General features: G+C 39.9%; 1 protein-coding gene across 13 annotated transcripts in view; it reads right to left on the reverse strand.

The window, feature by feature from the left end:
- The window catches only part of epb41l2 (erythrocyte membrane protein band 4.1-like 2), a 56,337-nt gene that overhangs the window by 32,681 nt on the left and 1,089 nt on the right, over positions 1-22,567 (reverse strand). For 7 of the 13 annotated variants that reach the window (XM_088002224.1, XM_088002220.1, XM_088002218.1 and 4 more), the window contains exons 1-3: positions 19,756-19,917; positions 2,402-2,640; positions 2,052-2,240 (exon numbers count right to left, since the gene is read on the reverse strand). In XM_088002224.1, coding sequence (XP_087858350.1) covers positions 2,052-2,240; positions 2,402-2,626 — 414 coding nt within the window. In that variant the 5' untranslated portion in view covers positions 2,627-2,640; positions 19,756-19,917. Of the gene's footprint in view, positions 1-2,051; positions 2,241-2,401; positions 2,641-19,755; positions 19,920-22,567 lie in introns of those variants that run through there. The other 6 variants (XM_088002219.1, XM_014996103.2, XM_088002222.1 and 3 more) reach the window with 3 other exon arrangements.

The following is a 22,567-nucleotide window of genomic DNA, read 5'->3' on the forward strand; positions in this document are numbered from 1 at the left end:
ACTTTATTTGAAGGGGGGTGAATAAGACTGACATAACACTTTCATAAATATGACATAACACCTGTCATGAACATAAATAAGCCTTCATGAATATTTATGACTGTTGTCATAAAGTGTCATTCGGTAAATTATGACACTTTTAATACAAAGTTGACATTATTCAAAATGTCTTTGTTATGACAATTCAATCTGTAGAGACTCACACAGAGAGAGAAACAGCAGTTAGACAATTTTATTGGACCGAGAATTTGGCGCTCGGACACCGGCGGAAGACGTGCGTGCTGAGAATCGCAGCGAGCTTGAATGATCGGCTCGAATGAAGCTCAGGTAGGTCTTCCCCCGGGCCCAGTCACTGGTGGTGGAGCGGAGCTTGGAGAGAGGAGTCTTGAGGGGACCTGGAGGCGTCTGTGAGGCTGGTGGTGGAAACGGGGAGGAGGTGGGTTGAAACTAGAGGTGTGCCGATCGATCGGTCACCGATCATAATCGGGCCGATTTTCATGAAAAAGTGCATGATCGGTGATCGGCGATCATTGGCTCTTGTTGCCGATACCGATCATCTCATTTCCAGCCTGCCTGTGCAGCTGGTCTCCTCTTTCCTTCACTCTGCGCAAACGCGCAGCAACAAATCCTAAGCGATGTGTAACTGTATCGCACTGAGTGAATGGGGAAGTTTGCGTGTTGCGGCGGAAAATTGAAGCACGTCAAAATGCATCAACACAACGAAGCTAATACAACATAAAAACAATGACATACTTGACGGAGTTTGGCTACATCGAGGCTCACTGCAGTAAAAAAGACATACGGAGGATCAGATAGCAGGTAAAGCAGCGCACAGCTACAAACACGCATCTAACCTAAAAAAATAAATTTTACATACGTATTAAAACTTTCACTGTCCTAACATGAGGCAGATAATCTCTGAAAAAATAATCGATCTCCTCCTGATCTGCATAATTACTCCGCTCAGTCAGAAACAGCCAATCAGAGCTAGCAGTAATCAGCTAGCTGCCATGCTATCAGGAAGTTTTCATTCAGTAACTCTGGATTGTTTATTGTATGGAACCTGTTTTTGCCTTTGAATGTTAAGTTTTATACTTGAATTTTTTTGGCAATGTTGAGAGGTTTTATTTTGGCTCTTTGCGTTATTTAGCCTCTTCAGAGCCTTCATATGTTTTCAGTCTGTTAAAGATAGTATTATCAATAGCAGTACAATTTGCACAATGCCTGTTTTGTTTAGTTTTCTTCTTGAAAAAAGTTATTAAAAACAAGTTTTTGTCTAAATTAAGGTGAATTCATGGTTCCTTTTTCAACATAATGTAACCGGTAGTGTTTATGATAAAAAAAAAAAAAAATAATTATGTGATCGGTATCGGTGATTGGTATCGGTGATCAGCCCTCATGGGTGATCGGTATCGGTATCGGGAGGAAAAAACCTGATCGGCACATCTCTAGTTGAAACACAGCTGAAGCGGGTGGATCCGTGGTCGCTTCGCCTTTTTGAAGGAGCTCTTGCCAGTTGATTGGATCGAGGTAGAGAGGTGGTGCGTCCTGATTGGCTGGGGTGAAGGTGTGGTGATAGGTGATGCCGGAAGAGTCTTACAGGTTGAATTTTCGCCTAGGGCTTCATCTTGACATTAACCAGAAAATCATTACTGTTTAAACTTTACCTTTAATAACATAAAGTTACCTTATTTTTAAAGTGCAATCAGTAATACTTTTATAACAAATTTATATCAATAATGATTTATTGATTTATTTATGATTTATTTATTCATGACAGCCTTATTCACCCCCCTTCAAATAAAATGTTACAATTTCATAGTCAACCACTACTTTATGTTGTTTTGTCACATAAAAACTCCTTAAGATACATTGAAGTTTGCAGTTTCAACATGACAAAAAGTGAAAATAAACACACTGCAAATCATCTCTATGGCTCCAGTTGTAATTTTTTCCAAACATTTTGGACTAAATTCACACATCTGAAAGTACAGCTCCCATTTTCCCATTTCTGCCATGATGCTGATGATACACATAGCAGAGCCCCTTACCTCAGTGTCTGCACTGGCGTTGGAGTCAGATTCAGGCTGCGTTGCTTCCTTGACTTCCTCCGACTTCACTTCCTCTTTCTCTTCCACTTCCTCGGCGTGGCCGTTCACCTCCGGGGCAGGCTCCTCCTCTCCCTCTACCCCCTTGCTGACGGGTTCCTCTGTTGCTGGGACCTCCTTTGTTGGAGATGTCTAAATGGGCAGAATTTCATTTTTTTTTTTATTAAATCCCAGTTTTAGACCTTAGATAACACTCCTGGCTTTGAAGATCCAGTAAACAGACACTGATAGTGAAACTGAAATCTTGCTTTTCATGCAGTCTCAACAGCATAGTAACATCAGTGTGACTTTACCTGGTTTTGAGATTTCTGCTTCTTAAACCATGTTGGCAGGTATCGAGTTATCCCTTTGCCTTCTTTGCCCTCCTTTTCCTTCTCCTTCCCCTTTTCCTTCTCCCCTCCCTCAACGTTTGCTACTTCCTGGCTCTCTGGCTTGGCCGTCTCCGATTGGTCCGGCTGAGCAGCTGACTCCTCTGCTTTCTCCTTCACCTCCGTCTCAGAGCCCGCTTCTGTTGTCATGGTGATGGGTCAATCTGTAGTAAATTAAAAGGAAAGAAAAGAAAAAGGAGGTGAGTGATGAAGCATGATGTGATGAAATGCCTTTTGGGTTTTACGACTCCTACAAAAGCATGGAGGTATGTTGTACGTTAAACCCACTGCAAATATTTGCCTAACACAAATAACAGCTGGCAGCAGGTGAACTCATTAGTTTATGATATCACATTTCCACAGAGACTTTCATCTGGGTCACTAGCTGGTTACAAGCACATCTTTGTAAACCCAGAGAAAGAGAAGCGAGTTCCTCAATTGTTAAAATATGAGTCACGACGGTTGTGTCCTGCAGCTGCGGTCAGCATACACAAACTCTTCAACCCAAATTTCCTTGGCAGCGCTGTCCACACACACAACCTTTCACAGCAACAGATACTTTCAAGCAGCTTGACGCTAATTTGTTGATAGCACTGTGAGACGACGACATCGCTTCTCTAGGGGAAGTAAAGGTCAGGGATGTGAGATGAACAAGTTTGAAAGTAAAAACGTGGTATTTAAATCATACTTAAGATGCCATTCCTCTTGAGTCATCTTTATTTTTCCTTATTAACATCTTAAACGGTCCTTGACTGTCATTACTCTGGTCTGCCATGTTCGATAAAAGCGGACACACAAACATCCACAGTGCAGCAGCGGTGCAAAGGGAGGGGGTCGGAGTAAAAATAGAACAGGTCTTCTTACGCATGATTGGCTAATGAGGTAGAGCTGGGAGGAGGAGAGATGGATGGGGAAAGGTGTGTGTGTGTGTGTGTGTGGGAGAAGCAATAAACCAGTTGAGTAGAGAACAAAAACGAGGAGATAAACACTTCTTAAGAGGTAAACCCAGTCCAATAAAACATCACATACAAGAACCGCGGCTGAGTTTTCTCAGACTCAAAACCGATTCTTGAGCGTTTCTCATAGAGGTTCAATGATAAGTCGAGGAAAAAATAAGGGAATCAAAACAATTTGCTAAAAATAAGAAGTTGCTTGTAGATCCAGGAATGAAAAAGTAAAACTGAGCTGCACATACGCAAGCTTTGATTCGTTTCAGAAAATGTGTCTCAGCAGAGTCGAGGTTTTACTGCAGAGTCAAGGCGAAGCTTTCCTGTCGGCATCAGAGGAGCAATGAAGAAATACTATATCAGGTGTGCTGTAAGCGAGCGGCGCCTGAAGACCGTCTGTAGAGCAAAGTAAACCTCCAGTCTTCAGACTCAATGGGTTTGTCTCCAACAGGTTCTTCTGCCAGGATTGCCCTGAATTGAGCTACTTTGTTTACAGGGATTTTTCATGATCCATTTTATTTCTGACTGTTTGTGAATGTTTATGACTGCTGTCATTTGGTAAATACTGACACTTTTAATGCAAAGTTGTACTAAAAGTTGCATTGTCATTATTTACCGGATGACACTTCATGACAGCAGTCATAGATATTCACGTTTACCCCTTCTTGTTCATTACAGGTGTTAATGTCATGTTTATGACAGCATTATGCCAGTCTTATGCACACCCCTACAACTAAAGTCCTTGTTGCACTGGATTTTATTTCTAGTCGTCAGAGTAAAGAGGGTTAAACAGAAATGGTTGCTATGTGCAGTCCTGTCAAAACAACACATTTTGCTGGATGATAAATTGCTCCAGAAGTTATTGCAATGAATGATAATGTTTTTAGACCATTTTCAAGTAATACATTGGTAATGGCATAATAATGCAAGTTTCCCCATTTCATAAACCAATAAACTTTAATTGCTGACCGACATTTAACTCTAGAACCAGAGGAAATTTTAAATATCTTTTTAAAAAAAACACAAACACACAAAAGAAACAACAAATAAAAGGAATTATTAAGTCTCTATAAGCAAAATTTCCACCAGACTGAAGTTTTTGTCATCCAGTTTTTAGAAAGACTGAGAAAAACGATCACACAAATAGAAATCATCCAGCTCGTTTTAATTTATCATGCGGTTAACTGATTTATTGCGTCAGGCTTTTACCACGTGCCATTTTCCTCCCTCTAATTATGTAATACTTTGTACAGAGCTATAGAGTAGTGATTATAATGTGATCAAATATGAAATGGTTTAAGGGCGACGAAAACTTTTGCAAAGCACTGGATGCCCAATTTGAGTAGCGACAAAACTACTTCAATTCTGGTTTGTAAGAACAATCCTCTATTAAAGGCACCCTGCAGATCCTTCTCAGAAACAGTGCTTCTCTTTAAGAGTGGGTTCATTCGGAGATGGCACCTAAGTGGAGCTTCGTCACGGCGACTTAGGCCTGCTTCAAACTCGCCCTCTGTCTCTGCAGCTATTAACACCGGGAACCTTGTTCTGCTGCTCCCATAACTTCAACTCTCTCGTTTCCCCCCGCTTTCTCTTCTTTGCTCTCTTTTCTTCTCAGCTCAGGAAGCCTCTTTCTCTCTTCCAAGGCCCCATTTTGGCCTAATTTACATTATCTCCTACGCTCTTCTTCTCTCTCTCCCTTCACAAACAAGCCAGAGAAGACAGTAGAACCAAGTTTTTCTGATGGGAGTCAAGAGCTTCTGAGCTACAACTGTAACAGATGGCTGATACAAAGAGGTCAGGCGCAGGTGAGAAACATTGAATCGTACAGCTGACGCCTGAGCGAGCCGACATCCTGCGTGTTTCTTGCTTCATTAAAGACGACTCCAAATTCGTCTGCAGGCGCACACTGGTGGTGTTGTGGTGCATTTTATTCAAATATTTTATGCTCATTTAATCCAGTGGAATCGTGTAAGTCGGGTTTGTGATTCAACATTCCTGAGCTTTCTCTGCATTTACCTTAGCCTCTCACTTTGCATAGCTCAACCGATTTAATCATTATCCAGAGGTGTGCAGAATCGCTGGCTAATTGCCGTTTTACTCCGCTTTGTGCATTTGACATGATTCGCCTTTATTTGCTTTACAAAATTGCCGCAGACGAAACTGTTGTGAGAAGCTGATTACCCTGCTGGGAACGTTTCCCACCTCTCCTGTTAGTTCGTGCAAATGAGCGGATGAATGGTTACGTGAGCTGATGAGCTTACAGCCTTACCTACCGTCGCTTGTGTTTCTCTCTTACTTCCCTTTCGCTCCTTCTCACCTACAGTTGCCTTCTGAAATCCTGTTCAGCTCTTTCTGCCTTTCCTTTCCGTCTCTTTCTCTCCCCCGCTGCTCAGGGAACGCCTGTCCTACTAACTGTCCTCCATCCTCTCCTCCGTCCCTCAGAGCTCCTCTTCCTCCATCTCCCCTCCCCCGCCTCCCAGGACCCTCGCTCAGAGAAACGAGGGCAGAAAACGGGAGAGAAATTCAGAGGGCTGGAAAGGGGGGGAGGGTGGAGTTACAGAAGACCCTTGAGAGAGAGACAGAAAGTGTGCCTACTGCGCCAGATTACTAATGGACGACGATCGGCATAGGGATTAAGACTTCCTCGGCTCGGTTTTCATACCACATCAAGCAGGAAAAGCTTCCATAAACACCTATTCTAACATGACTATACTCCCCCACCCACCCACTGTTTTTTCATTGTACTTGTTTGGAGTATTTATGAGCATCCTGAACGCAGAGCTCTTACATACGAAGTTATCACTGCATCATTTTTTTTTTAGACTGCAGACAGTTGAAACTGCATATTTCTTTGCATGGAAAAAGAGGGTCATGAAGAGTACCACTAACCCCAGAGAGAGGGAGAGAGAGCACCACCCATTTGTTCAGATATGACTCTGTTCCGCCTCAAACATCGAAGCCAAATAGACAGAAATTCAAATGGAAAACACTGTTAGAAAGGGGGAAAAAAGGACAGTAATAATCTGGGTTTTAATGCCTCCCTTCCCCCTTTTTCCTTTCTTCTATATGTTGTAATGAAGATAGCAGGGCTGTCTAGGTGATACAAAAGCACATGCGTACCCACCCACCCTATTCTACGGGGCGTAGCAGGGCAAGAGTGGAGGAACAGGTTTCTATGGTGAAGGCATTCATGGGCTACGACAATAAATCCCCATGGAGATGAGAGATTACAACGGCAAAAATAAATATCTGTGGATGCGGGAGGGGGACTGGTGACAATAGGAGAGTGTTACCGTGTCGAAGCCTTTTCAGAGCACATCAGGGTTACATGCGACGTTCATTGTGCAGCTATCAGAACCGGAACGGATGCTTCTGACTCTCTGCGTTCAACCCGCCGTAGAGAGAGCAGGGCTCCGTTTAACAGCGGCTGCTTCATCCATGACTGTCCTTAAAAAGTGATTCAGCGACTACGATGACGGTGATTTATGCTTTATGATATTTGCTACTAATTTTTGCTGGTTGGTGATTGCAAAATAAAACGAGTAGCCAGAGATGGTTTCTTTCCCCAGGCTGTCTCTCTGATGAACACTTTACAGGAAAAAAGTCCAAATCAGACCTATACCATGCACTAACTCATATCTACGCTAAGTATTTTAGTAACTGATTAATCACTAACAGATACTGACTCAAAATAAGGCCATTTAAGATAAAAACACCCTCATCTGTAAATATGTCAAGTCTAGTCTAGTTCTTATTTGCTAAAGGAATGCTATGTTACTGCATTTTGGGCAACAAAATGTTTATTTTCTTATTTAAGTAGAAAATTGAATTGTTTTTTTATATACATCTTTTAATGTCATTCTAATATCGTGTATAGCTAAATTAAAAATCTGCAGAATGTTCTCATGTTTCGTTTAATAGAATAACCAAGAGAGTAATAAATTACTAAACTAATCATTAGTAGCGGCCCTAATTTATACATATTTACAAAAAGCCATTGTGTGTGCGCACAAACTTTAATAAATAAAGTTGATTCTGACAAAACGTAGCAGGTTCTTTTACTGCACACACACAATGATGCTTGAAACCTCAATGAGGAAAACGGGACGATCTCTGATCAGTGGGCTCCAGTGATTCACATAAGAGTTGCTGTAAAATCATTTCATTAAGGTCAACAACTAAAGATCAGAAACGGTTACTGCTGTGCATGTTCTCCCTGTGCATGCTTGGGTTCTCACTGGGTACTCCGTCTTCCTCCCACAGTCCAAAAACCTAAAAACATGTCTTAGGAAATGAGGGTTTCATTTCCACATTTCTGACTCTGTTCTTATTGCAAATATCAACTTTTCAAAACAGCCAAATTTGTAGAGGTGCACCAAAAAAAAAATGCTTGTTCCATTACTTATTTTTATCTTGTCCAATTGTCAATAGACACGCAAGTCTGTAATATAAGGCTCTAAGACAGTGACAAATTGCTCAACTTACAATAAAAGATGGAGACCAGAAGGATGGGCTGTTAAACTGAACATTAAATAAATCAATAGCATGATTTTTCCATCAAAGCGCACACTGATAACCCGAACTATGGAGTGCAATAAATGAAACCCAGTCCATCAGTGCAGTAGATGTACATTAGCTCTGTATTAGCCTTCACCTCTGCAAGGTTTTCACAAATTACAAAGAATTGTAAAAGGATGTGCCTCCATCCGGCCAAATGTAATGAAATAAGGATTAACTCCAGCAGATAGCTGGACGTCGAGGCAACAAGTTGGAGCTTTCCAAAAAGAATTGCATCACGGGCCAGCAGCTGACAGCTACGCAGGCACAGTTTTGAAATAAGCACACACAAACACGGTGCAGAACCCTAATCTGTGCTGTTCTCTTGTATGATCCCTCCATCTGTCACGCAGCGGCACAAAAAAATAATATGCACAAACAGAAGCAGATGCATTTCAACACACTTAAACATATTTAATGCCATATTTTCAGAATTAGAGAGGAGAGGGGGGAGAATACCAGTCGAGTGATGAGTTTTTGACCTAAACTTCCGACACACACATCCTCCCAAACACACACGCCCACACAATAAAAAGATACTTAGGAACGCCGGTGGTGTGAAAATTCGGGACATGCCTGTCTCTTTACACAGTACTCTGACCCTCAAACGGAGGATTACACAAGGGATAATCCCTGTGTATGTTTGTGTGTCTGTCTGTCAGCCTGTCCATACTGGCATCCTTTCTACCGCCTCACTGCCTCTGCTTTCCATCTACGCTCGGGTCTAACTTTTCACTGAAATAAAATGACACGGAGTCCTCCTCCAGCTTTCTAATGAAAGTTCATCTCAAGCATGATTCTTAGAGGATGTTTAATATGTAATTACTCTGGTTGCTATACCATTATTCCCAACTCACAGCAACAATTGTCTGCTGCTAAAGACCTGGTTTCAGTTCATTGGTAGCTGTTGTAAGAAATTAGGATAAATTTATATTCCTTTGGCATGATTTAAAAAGAAAAAAAATTCCAGTATGTCAACGTCTTGATTAAATCGCAATAAAATATGTTTATCCACAAAAAACAAAAACAAAAAAACACTTAACTCAGTTCATGGATTTGGTCCTCCTCTGTAAAGTGTCCCCCTCTGTGTCGCTCTGTGTCTGTGAGAATAATAGGTCAGCTCATAACTACTATTGTTAAGTGCTAAACTCCCCTTTTCAGCGATTAAAGCAGTCAGGCGCAAATGGCCCGTCTGTGTGAATGTGAGACTGTGTGTGTGTGTGTGTGTGTGTGTGTGTGTGTGTGTGTGTGTGTGTGTAAGGGAGACAAAGAACCGGGGGCGTGTCACACAAGCGCACATGAGAGGGGTTATATTTTACTGTGATATCCCAGGACATAAAAAAAGAGAGAGAAGAGAGAGTAAGAAAGCAGGCAGGAACAAAGCCTCAAGACACACACACACACACACACACACACACACACACACAAAAAGAATTACACAAGGAGAGACTGAAACTTGAGGTGAAACTGCACCGCTCGCTCTGCAGCGGTGGGTGTGGGACACTATGGTGGGTAAACATTTGATAGCGGTTAGTAATAACAGGTGCTGTGGCAAAAACAAATGATCATCACACTTGGCTCAGGTGACAAACCGATGCAGGATATGAACTCTTATGAACTCTTTATTTTGGCAAATCAAATTATTTTTCACAGTACCTTACAACAACAAATTTCTGCATTTCATTGGGATTTGTTTTTCTCACCAAAATGGTGGCAAACAAACTCTGCATTGCCCTGAACTCACCATCCCAATGGTGGCAGCATCATGTTTTGGAGGTGCATCTCTTCGCAGTTGATAGGAAGATGGATGGAGCTAAATTTAGGGTAGTTACTAACCCCCCTGGGAAAGCTAGACCCCGCCCCTGGCAAACTTTGAAAACTTCCCGCAAATTGGGCCGGAGCAAAGAAACACGGCCCAGCGCGAGGATGAATGAAAGGGTGAGTGGGGCTGTGATCAGAACGAAAAAGGTACTATTGTCAACTTACCCACTTTGTCGCTATGTTCATCAAATTTTCCTGCACCTCTAGCGACTTTTAAAAAAAAATGAAAACAACAAGTGATAAATCCAGCAAGTCTTTTTCTGTGTTGTTGGGGAGTCCTTTATGGCCATAAAGCTTTCTAAAAAAGCGAGAAGGTTTAACGCTTCCAGACTGAACGTAGCGGCAACAATCCAGCCAAATTTGCACCTTAATTTTGCCACACTTTGCGCTTAGGCCTGTAACAATAACAAATTTTGCTGAGCGATTAATTGTCTAAAAATTATTGTGATAAACGACAATATTGTTTCAAGACTTTTGACACTGATTTAATGAAAATGACTAATAATGCATGTGATTTCCTGCCATAGCTAGGTACACTTTATTTTCCAAACACATAAGACTGTTTTCTTTTGTTGTTTAGTTTCTTTTGTTTTGTTTGTTTAAAACAAAAATAAAATGGATTCTCAGTCTCCATTAACAAAACACGTACTTGAATAAAAACTAAACAACATGAAGCCAAAGTGGAAATAAATACTGCATTCAACCAAAAGAGTGCAGATTATGAAGTCGGTATTGCCCTTCAGTAATCACTAGATTTAAATAAAGAAGATGGGCACATCCCCTATTTTCTTAGAACCTATTTCTTATCGCGACAGGCCTATTTGCGCTATATGAAAAATTCCAATGGTTTCTAAAAGGGAAGTCTTTTCAGCCAATATCAGGTTACCATGGTAATTTCACAGTACGAGGGAGTGAAATTAATCTGAGCGGCACTGTAAATTGCGAAAATAACTTGCTAAGATATCAAAAGTTTCAGGTCTTATGAAATAATGGGACATTTAAAGAACTGCGTACAATTAAAATAAGCAAAAACATCCAGGCGGGCATTTGAAACTTAGGTCAAGGCAAAATAATGCCAAAACAAATTTACACAAAAATGTCTACATTCAGACAGAAACTTAAAAATAGAACCCTAAATAACCTATTTAGACAGTTTATCAGCAAAAACAAAAAAGCTGATTTGGGGCTTAGTTATACTTTAAGGCCCACTTGCAAAACACTATAAGTGTCAGAAAACTACCATCTAGTACAGTGTTTTTCAACCACTGTTCCGCGGCACACTAGTGTGCCGTGAGTGATCGTCAGGTGTGCCGTGGAAATTATTCAATTTCACCTATGGCACCGTATTTTCCGGACTATAAGCTGCTACATTTTTCCTAAACTTTGAACCATGCGGATTGTAGCCCGGTGCGGCTTTTCTGTGTATTTTTCTTCAACCACCAGGGGGCTCTCTAGCAGGAAGTGAATCATTAGAAGTCAAAATTGTAAATCAAAGAAGAACGCGTTAATTTTCATTTAGAACAATCACATGCTAGCAGCAGGCACGACGGAGAAATGTTTTCAAACTCGTATGATCCAGCTTTTAAGTTGAGGGCTGTCAATCTGGCACTACAGGAGAGAAATAAAGCCGCTGCACTTAAGCTCGGTGTGAACGAAACCATGGTTAGTAGTGGCTAGCGGCGTAATCATGTAATTTTCTTACCACTGGATGGCAGTAGGTACAGAGCATTTTACATTAAAACAAGAGAATTAGTGATGCATGAATGTTACAGGTAGCGGTGAGAGCATCGTATCTAGCAAGACTGTGACGACAGTGAAGCTCAGCAGTAGTTAGAAAGAACATGGGTCCATTTCCCACAACATGTCTGTGTGAAGTGAGCTTCTCAAGCCTGGCTACTATAAAAACTGAAACCAGAGACAGACTGAGAGCTGTTGAGAAAGAGCTTTGTCTTTCTTCAATTTCTGCCAGGAAATCAGCTGTTTTCATCCAAACATGCACAGGTTTCACACTAGATGGGTAAAATATACAGATATTGACATTTTGTACATGCAAATCTTCATATTGTAACAGTGAAATCTTTCCCAAATATTCTTCTTTCAGAATAATAATGATTTTCTGTATTCCAGCTTAAAGAATGCTTGTGGATTAGTTTGTAAAACACTTTGAAGTTTTGTACAACTTCTTTAAATTTAACACCACAGTGTTGTGACACTGTTCAGGTGTATTTTTGAAGTGGACATTTTACGTGCAATTTGAAATAAGAAATGTAAAATGTGATAAAAAATACATTTTTGTGTTTATTGGATTCCTATTCAAGACACTTTGATAAGAATGGCTATATATATATAATACAGGCGGCTACAGAGTATCTTTGTTTACTTTTTTGGTTGGTGCTGTGCCTTGTGATTTTTTCAATTAAAACAGTGTACCTTGGCTCAAAAAAGGTTGAAAAACACTGATCTAGTACATGTCACCTCTGAGGGAGCTTGAGCTATTTTGTAAAGAATTTCCTAAACTCAGTCTATGCATGTGGAAAACTGGTAGAGATCCCCCACTTCTTACCACATGAGGCTCTACAAAGCTTTGTCCTTCTAATTCACAGTGATGCACTGCTTTGTGCCGGACGCTCAAATGGTGGCAAAATGTGAAAAAAGCTTAAGGTTAGGTCATAACACACCCACACATCCTAAACTCACTGCTGCCAGTCACTCATTAGCTCTCCATCCTTAACCCTAAACTCTAAAATTAGAGGTTTCCCTGGCGACCACAGCAAGATGTCCTCTTTTCTATGCCAGTCTACTGTTTCCTCGGTCACTTCAAGGACACCGCGGCTGTTGTTGAACTTTGGTCACGCTCTCGTTCCCATCCGTCTGTGAACAATGTGTGTGGTGGCCAGAGCCTCACACATATACAAACGCCAAAACCAGACAGATTATTTAGGCGTCTGGTATCAACTAATCCCAAACCAATGACCTTTGACCCCTAGCTTGGAAACAGGAAGAGACCCCCTCCCTTCTTCTGCTTCTCCCAGCAGAACTCCATTCCTTCACGTTTACCCGTCTATTTCTGTTTTAAATTTCCTCTTGGAATATAAAAATCTCAGCATCTCTGTCTGTTTTTACGAGGAAATTTAATATTTAAAAGAAAAATTGGTGCGATAAAAGTAAAATATTAAGTAAATTAGGTTTTGTGAGTAAAAATATTTATTTCTGAACAACTTGTTGAAGCTTCCCGACAGAAGACTTGCGGATAAGTAAAATAATAATAACTACTGCAGAGGATATAATGAAAAGAGCAGTCTTTTTTGTTCTACTGATGCTACCATGGCAACCAAGTGAGGCTGTGTTTGTACATGCAATAACATTTCCATGTGGAAAAGTGATATATGTGGTGTGGAAAACACTGGTTATACTGACAAAAATGTGACTTATAAAAGGCCAATGTTAAAAATCCGTCTATGCATTTCTAAATAACCCCACAATTATTTATTTTGCTATTTAGGTTAAAAAAAAAAAAAAATTATCTCCTCACACACTTTTGGAACATTTGGTCAAATTCAGGGCCACATGCAGCCACTTCCTGCCACAAATATTTTTTGACCTGAACTACAGAGCACAGACCCTAAACTCTGACTCCCTCGATTTCGCCCTCAAACAAACACAGAGTTCACAGAGTTCTTTAAACTCTCTCCAAAATGTTTAACAAACTTCAGAGCATCTCAATAGCTGCTAATGAGAACTAGTTGGCAGGACAGCACTCCCACTCAACCTTCTTGACCGGGACTCTCCGTCTCTCATTTCGTTTACTCTCGGTATCCTTTCTTCTTTGTCCAGTCTCGCTTCCCATGCTCCTAATTTGTCAAACGCTTCCGTGTTATTTTTCGACACAAAAAGATCTTCGGATGGATGTTTAAATGTAACAATGAATAAGTTGGCCAACGTGATTAAATGTGGAGTAAATTATAACTAAAATCATGTAAAAAAAATAAAAATGTAGTTGTCCATAGTTGCCATGTAGGATAAACTATCTGTTGATTTACAGTCTCAGTGTGTTGTGGCAAATTATATCACAAGATCTCTGCCTACAAATTACACTAATGTCTTGTAAAGTAGTAAGTACAGGTTAAAAAAAGTTTAGGTTTTTGTAAAACACAAAACACCAAGTTGGTACCTGATTTGTGTGCTAAATTAAAGGGCTGCTTTGCTATATTTAATGGCATCTGATTCTGAACTACTTCGGCACCATCATTGGCCGAGACGAGTAGAGCGAAAACAGCACAAAGAAAAGTCAAACCTGAATTCATGTATTTAGTGTATTTACCACAAGTCTGATATGATGCAACATGATCCATAATGTTGTACAAAACCAAATGGTTTTAGATCTGCTATACAATACAGGAAGTTGCATGGATGGCATAATCTTCATTGTCTGGTCAGATGAATGAGGGTCAGCTGTGGGTGATGGAGGCGTCTCTGAGTGGTGATCGGCAGTCAAGCACCTTCGCTGTTAATTCATATGACTTTTTTCTTTTAAATTTGTGTCGCACATCGTCGGCATGCTTTCCCCTTCGTTCCTGTGGTTGTTCATAGCAACAGTCGGCACGTGGATAAAACAATGTTGGGGTTTCTGTCTGATTCAGCAACTGAGTAAAAGACTACCTCAGTGGTTTTAACGACTCCAGGCTGTCTTTGTTTAGCTCGCCAACATTTAAACTGGTCAAACCTGGTCTGAATTATTCCACACTAAACAGATACGTCTTGAAACACATTTTGTGGTTTAGAAAAAAAAAACAAAAAAAAACTTTTACTGTGTTGTTGGAAATATGGCGTCTAATCAATGTAGAATTAGCTTGAGCCTTTTTGTAGCTTCCACACTTCATCTTATTTCAGGTTTGAAAATGGGTAACTTCAAAACATTTCCAGAGTTACGAACTGGGGTGGGTGTTAAAGATTACGATAAAGATTATGATAAAAACATCATGCATTTACTTTTTACATAACTAGCATTTGTAGTGACACAAAAGCTATCTTCTTATCTTCTTGAAAAACGTTTCCACTTGAAATTGGCTTCTTTAATAAATGTGATTTATATCACTAAACTGCACAACGTAACTACATTTAATCATATTTTTAAATTTACTGATATTAATTGATGCTCTCATGGATCAAACAGTGGAGAAAATATCAAAAATAACAACCTGTCAGTTACTGACTAGCATTTAGGCTAGTCAATGACGTGGCTACAATAAATACAAATTCTAATCGTGATAAGAAATTGCTCATAATAAATAAGAAACGACATAATAAATGATCACTACCAGAAGGAACCATTAATATTCTTAAACAATAACACTAAAATTACATGTTTTCCTGTTACAAACTGATCAACAAATAGCAAAATCCCTGATTTTTTTTATTTTTATTTAAAATCTACAGAAATGCGCCGTCCAAATTCTAGAAATCAGAGTTGATGATAAGCATCACACACCATGTGTTCAGCAGCCACTTGTTTCCTCATGCTGCATCCTGACTTGTTGCCTTTCAAAACTCAATGCTTTGCCCCACGCCTCCCTGGCCTGACCAGCCTCCCCCTTTGAGAATTTGACCCTATGCTGATTAATCTCTTTTTAACTACGTCTGGATCCGCGCCAAAGCAACGGGCCTGCTCTCCGTGACTCTGTTTTTTACTCCATCGAAGTGGACGCACGCTGGGGAAGGTAGCTTGTCCTCTCCTTCTCCCCCTCTTATTTGAAATGTTACCACTGAACACAATGGGTTCCTTTTAATTCTCTCATCAAACAGTCCTTGAAACTGCGTTTTTGCCCCCGTTGATGTCCATTCGAGATCAACATCACAGGTTTACCCGAAGAATCAAGCCCACCCTCCCTTTCCACATTTCTATCCCTCCGTCCCACACATCTCCCCCCGCCTCGCCCTTTCACCCACCCGTCCCTGTAATAAGCTGAACATTGCATTACAGTTTCCATTCATCCATGGCCCGCTCTGATCTCCTCTGTGTGAAAAGAGCTCCTGTGGTGCCTCACCGCCCTGCAACTCCAAAACCAGGAGGACGATACTTTCCTGTCACAGCTGAGCGCTGCGCTGTAAAAATATGTCTTCCTTGATAATTGTTGTGACAGTGCTGTCACTACAGTCACTGAGGAGATAAAAGCTCATTACTGTGCTTTGTTATGTAAGCAGGCACCTTCGGTGACTTGCACAGTCAAGTGGATTGAAGGAGGGCTGCATTTTTTTATGGATTGTTTGCACAACTTTTTGTTGAACTCGGTTCGTTTTAAACCCAATGTGGGACAGTAGGGTTATCAGGGTGGATGGGAGTCGATTTTCTGCTTCTGGTGAAACTACAGAGCTGGCATGAAAACACACATCCACACACACACACACCCACACGCACACAGGGATGTTCCCATAGCCTTTCCGAATGGTTAAGCAATATATTTCACTCTCTCCGTCGCTCTAATTCAGTCCCTTTTCTTCTCTTATGTGCAAATCGTTCTCACTTCCTCTCAGCTTAAATGTGCTCCCATCTTTCCCATTTTGTCACATCACATCCACTCTAAGCTTTACTCATATTTTTCATAACCTTGTGTGTCTACAACTTACAAAAAAAAGAGAGGAAATCATATTTTCGAACTCTTCAAAGGCATATTTCCCTTTCAACAATTACTGTATATGAGATGACTTCTAAAATGTAAAAAAACAAAAAAAAAAAAACATAATCTAGAGATTATGTGCAAAGTTTCCACATGAAATCAGACATAGTGTTAAGAAAAACATAATCATGAACTTATTGCAAGCATGCAGCTCTATCTAATGAGCCCATTCTCCCCAGCAGAACAACCAATTAGGGCTTTCTCATTAGCGGGTTTAAACAGAGCTGCCACTGTTCTGCACATCCTGAGAGTCTGGGAGTGAACATGGCACTGATGGTTACAGATCAATGATACACACAGCGAGGTGCCCGACAACAGCTCCACCTTAAACATTTTTTTTATTACAGGAAGTATACATGGTGAGTTTTAATATATTTTTATTGTAATCATTTTAAAATTGCACAAGTCGGGTTTTTTTTTGCAGCTTGACTCTATCCACGTGTAGCGCTGTGTTTAAAAAGAAAAGACCACTTGCAATCCAATCCGATTGTTAATTACTAAGTTGATGGGCCTTGTGAATTTACTTGCACTCGCTACAAACCGGAGCTGCACGATATACCAAACCACAATCATCACAGCATTATCAATGTGTGCAATCAGATAGGAATGCTTCGATGCATTAGTGGGTAGGCTTTTATATTTCACTGCACTTGATGCCCATATCGGATGTAGATTTGAGCGACCAGGATGCTAAAGCTTTTGGGAAATTGTGGGGACATTGTGAGGATGGAAAATAAAAAATAAATAAAAAAAGACTAATGAAAGTTGTTGGTTGGTCACAACTGATGTCATCATTGTAATATTCTGCAATAAATATATCATGTTTTTTTTTCTATAATTATGTTGCCCTAGTAACAAATTGTGTTTTTATTTGGTTAGCCTTTTATTTCTTCTCAACGACAGGAAATATAGCTCACATTTGGTAAAGTATTACAGGTAAATGGGACAAATTAATGATGCCAAAAATAAATACAAATACATGCTTTAGAAAACAAAACAAAAAAATAAGATTAGCAGCTTGTTTGTCCAAAAGTAAAAAACATTTGCAATTATCTAATTGGACAGTATGGCCATGAACATGGAGGAGGCACTCCAAACCTGATCAATATCTCTACAAGTGTCTCTAATGGGTTTTCTGTAACAAAACAGATTACTGGACCACTAATAACGAAGCCAGTAGGTGGTTTTTCAAAGCCCCGCCCCTCCAGACTACAACCATAAACATCTATAGCACAGCTCTTAGCGAGCTGATGTTGTTGTTAGCTGTTCTCTGACTGAAATCCCATCCATAAAAAGCAACCACTGTTGCACATGACAGCCATAAAAGTACAGCTCAAAACCAAGACGTATCCTCTCTTCACTGAGAATCCAGTTGCCTCTCAATAAGATACCAGGGAACAAAGATAATCACTTTATAACACACTAATGGAGCTTTTCCTGGGTGGGTTGTGCTGATCAAAGTGAAGAGGAGTTCACAAGACAAACTGAAACCCATAATTAGAGCTAAATTTCAGGGTTACCTTTAATGCCAAATGGAACAACCTGGTGTCCTGGTATTAGTCTGTCAAGTTATATTGCCTGTGTAGGACATGTTTTAAAAATATTTAATCCGAATAACAAAGAACACAATAGACACATCTAAAACCCATCAGCACGGATTAGACACAATGTGGCATTTTCTCTTAACCACATTTTTCACACCATTCACATTAAAATTCAAATATAAATGTAAAGTATGGTCTACTTGCTTTCATTTACAAACTGCTATCCCTGCTGCAGCTCAACTGTTGCAGTTCTAATAATGTAATATATGATGTTATTATTTCTATTTATCATTATGTCAAAGTAAGTTATGCATTTTTTTAACCTTTTATCCATATCTGCTCAACACTGTTATCTTCAAAAAGGTTTTGAACACACTTCTTTACATTTCTACATGACTCTGCATGAATATATATAAAAAGCAGAAATTGACTTTCACTAACTGGTAATACAACAGAATAGATGAAAGTTTTAGGGATGTGAAACCTCAAAATGTCAAATTCAGGTTATGATATGAATGGAGGTTTTGGTTATTTTCTATCTCAATGCAGTACAGTACAGTGCAGACATTTTTACAGTAGACATGAGAAGGTGGGAACGTAGCAGTTGATTACTTGATTGATCAAAGGATTACTTGAATATGCGATAATTGAAATATCCAATAGGTCTAGCACAAACCTACAAGTCAGCACAATCTCAGATCAGTGTCTGCCAGTCTGCTGGCCTGTTTGCTTGTCAGTCTAAACTAGATGAGCCCTTTGCCATCTGTCAAAGTTTGTCTAAAATATTATGATACAGACACACAACACCCTGCATATAAAAATGTATAGGAACTGCCCGACTTATAAAACTGTGGATGCCTTACCAAACCATTAAAGTGAAGAATTATGCAAAACTGTATATTAGTGTCCCACCCATGCACGCTTGTAAACCCTTTACCAACAGAAAAGCTCATCTATATCACACTGAAACTATTAAAAATAAAAATAAAATCCCTTGACCAAATTTAAGTCGTGAACTAGTGCCGGGAGAAAACACAACAAATAAAAAGAAAATACCCTGGGGAGTAGCTCAGCAGCGTGGTGTTTAAACAACAAGGTATTTACTACTTTGTTTTGTCAGCGGCAGGAAACTGCTACGTGTATTGTCCCACAAAAAAAAAAAAAAAACGGAGCCGGATGTTTGAACAGCCTCTTAACGCATCACTTTTAAAATGACCTACCGTTAAAATTGCCGTAAAGGTAGCACCATGTTCAATCAATCAGAACTACCATTTACCTGTAGAGCAAGAGAGTTTGTTCACGTTGAAAGAAAAACACAAACATGTAAACATGAGAGTGTAGCTGAATTAACCTGAGCTGAAAAAGAAAGAAAAACATGCCCGCGAGGGCTTTTACGCTAGCAACGTAAATCACATCCGAATGAGAAGCAGCGGGAAGCGGGGGGAGTAAGGTGATGATAACAGGGATAACATGGAAGAAGGCAGGCGCCATGAAGCGCCTTAAATCGAAGGTATGAATTAATTTCCTTCATAACAGAGACCACTGAATAGCGGTGTTTTTTTGACAGCTATACCTACGAAAAAAAGTAGGTATTCATGGAAATTAAGCATATAACCTCAGTATGTAAAGCATAAAGACCAGAAAATGATGCCGATCCACACAGCCATGAAGCAAGCCGATATGTCGCTGATATCTCCATCACGTGACTTTAAAGGAGGTGAAAAATCAGCCCATACCTGGTTAAATCTCCAAAGATAAGTGTGTTGCGGATTTTCCCAAACGTGGACTCGCGCTCGGTTCTGCTCCAAAAAAATAATGCACGTCCCAGTAGCTCAGCCTCCCAAAAATCTCAACTACACTCCACTCACACCGACGGTCTGGCAGGAGCTCAAAGGAGACGTGTCCATCATCATAAAGTCCCGCCTATTACAGTGAAAAAACACCTTTTACCCCGTTCTCATTGGCTCAGAGGAAATACTGTATTAGAGTATGACATTTGATTGGTCGCTTTGGTTGCCAGTTTAAAATGGAGGGATGTACGATTTAAATAAGTTAAGCGTCAGTGTGACACGACAGCTCCCCCTAGAGGCTAAATCCTGCAACTTTAAAAAAAAAATGTTTTTCTGGCATCTAGCATTTATTTCAAAGCAGGACTCTTAATAATGGGGTTACAATTTTCACACAAAAAAATGCATTTATTATATATTTCAATTTTTTATATTTTTATACGTATAAATACATTTATTATGGAATGTATTTATATTAATATTTTAAATAATTTATGTAGGGTGTTAAATTATTGATTTGAATGGCCATCAGTGTAAATTAAACATACAGATTGTGTAGATTTTTATGGTGCTTAGATAGTGGTGTTCAGTGTTCAAACTTGTAGGCACTTCTGATAGAGAAATGCAAAAAGCAGCAAACATCTTGCTGGAAACACTTTCAACCTGCACTGCTTACTTCTTTCTCTTGTCCTCTGGAGGGAGGTTATCTAGCATCTGGGCCAGATTATCCAGCTTGTGTAAAACTTTCTTTCCTCAAGCCAACAGGGTATTAAATACTCCTTAAAAGCTTCCCCCGTAACTCCGGACAGAAGCTGAATGAATAAATACACACTACACTACTCATTTCTTTCTTCTTCTCTGTACTGTTTCTTTGTGTGTGTATGTGTGTGTGTGTGTGTGTGTGTGTGTGTGTGTGTGTGTGTGTGTGTGTGTGTGTGTGTGTGTGTGTGTGTGTGTGTGTGTGTGTGTGTGAGACCTTATACAATGTCAAAATAATCCAGGAGGCATGAATACTTTGGCAACACACAACAATGTGTGACATTTTATAATGGCTGCTATAAACACCCTTAATAAAAGGTGTATGAGGCAGAAAGGTGTATGAAGTGATTTTTATTAGAAAAAACAAAACAAAGAAGGATTTTCATTAAGTTTATGAAGATGATAAGGATCTGTTATCATACTTTCAATGCGAATTATCCCTTCATTTCTCAGACTCACATAAATAAAAATGCATGGGCAGGTCATTGCATAACAGCTCCTGTCCATTGCCACTGTAGACAAACACCATTACATATACAAGCACACCACATGCCAGTTAAAGAAGCTCAGGTAATTGGCTTAAAGTGTAAGGAACCATGCAGATTTGACATCTACATAAGAAGAGTAAACAACCACACAGGGACACCGGTTGTCTGTAGTAGAAGGAAATGAATGAGCAAAATCCTTGCTGAATAAATCTGATGGAAAACAGGTAGGACTCCTAATGAAGAGGAGAGGAGTGTGTTTCCTCAGACTCACCATTAATGATGCAGCATGGATCCAAAGCAGGCCACGTGGGAGCATGCGCACAAACACACAGAGAGAGAAAGGGAGAGAGGGAGAGAGAAAGAAAGAGATAGAGAGAAAGAGAACGTACATGAGAGCATATTTAGCACAGATGCTGCTTTAAAGCCTAGTATCCCCCACCACCACCACCTTCACATCAGCATGTTTGTTTAATGAGCTGCGTCTGCTAAGGCTACTCGTCTTAGCGCTCTCCTGTCATGCAAAAACTACGTATGTCAAAGGGGATTGACTCAAAACGCAATGTCATCCATTTACGTTCACATTGTATGACTATATATATATATATATATATATATATATATATATATATATATATATATATATATATATATATATATATATATATATATATATATATATATATATATATATATATACATAAAAGGGATTGTAAACCGGTCGCTGGAAGAGTGGCAAATCTGCTCTCTAATGCATTAGCAAACTGATAGGTTTCAGCATATTTATGCTGGAAATGATTAAAAAAGCCCAAGCAGATACACCTACACACAGCTTTTATCGCACACAAATTATACAATGTTAAGAAAATGACAGTCACATGCATTTCTTTAACCTTTTTAGGTAATCGGGTCTTTGACCAAAACGCCTTAGAGGAATTTTGTAGGGTAGTTAAGACACAATAAATATGACAATTAACATAGAAATCAGAAAAATTATACCTGATATGTAATAGCCCCATCCTTCAAGAAGAGCGTCCCCAATGAGATTAAAACAGTCATGAATCTGCAGCTAATCAGCTTGCCGCGATCTATGGTTCTGAAATGCTCTTTCCTTGCTGCCGCTCCTCGGCTGTCCAACCACAACCTCTCTCCTCTCACTGGCGGGCTTACAGAGCAGCTCCCCACCCTGTGCAGACCAGTTTTACTCCTACTGCAGAGCCCATCACACCAGGATATCCATGTCCTTGCTATAAACAAACAGGTTATGCTATGATCTTTAAGCCAAGAGGCTTCAATGTAGCAAAAACAAAATAATAGCAGAATAAGAAGGGAACAAGCAGTTCAGTTTCCCATGCAGGCACGAGATCAAGGCAGTTCAGATTCTCCGGAGGATTAGCGTCAGGTCCTTCTGAGGAGAATTACTCCGACAGAGCCATCTGGACAGAAAACACTGCCTATGAGAATAGTTATTGTCCAGCCATGATTGTGAGTTTATCTGAGATCCAATCAGCCACTCT

Source organism: Poecilia mexicana, unplaced genomic scaffold, assembly GCF_051168715.1.
Source record: "Poecilia mexicana isolate PSO_F unplaced genomic scaffold, ASM5116871v1 scaffold_21, whole genome shotgun sequence".
NCBI classification, from domain to species: Eukaryota; Metazoa; Chordata; class Actinopteri; order Cyprinodontiformes; family Poeciliidae; genus Poecilia; species Poecilia mexicana.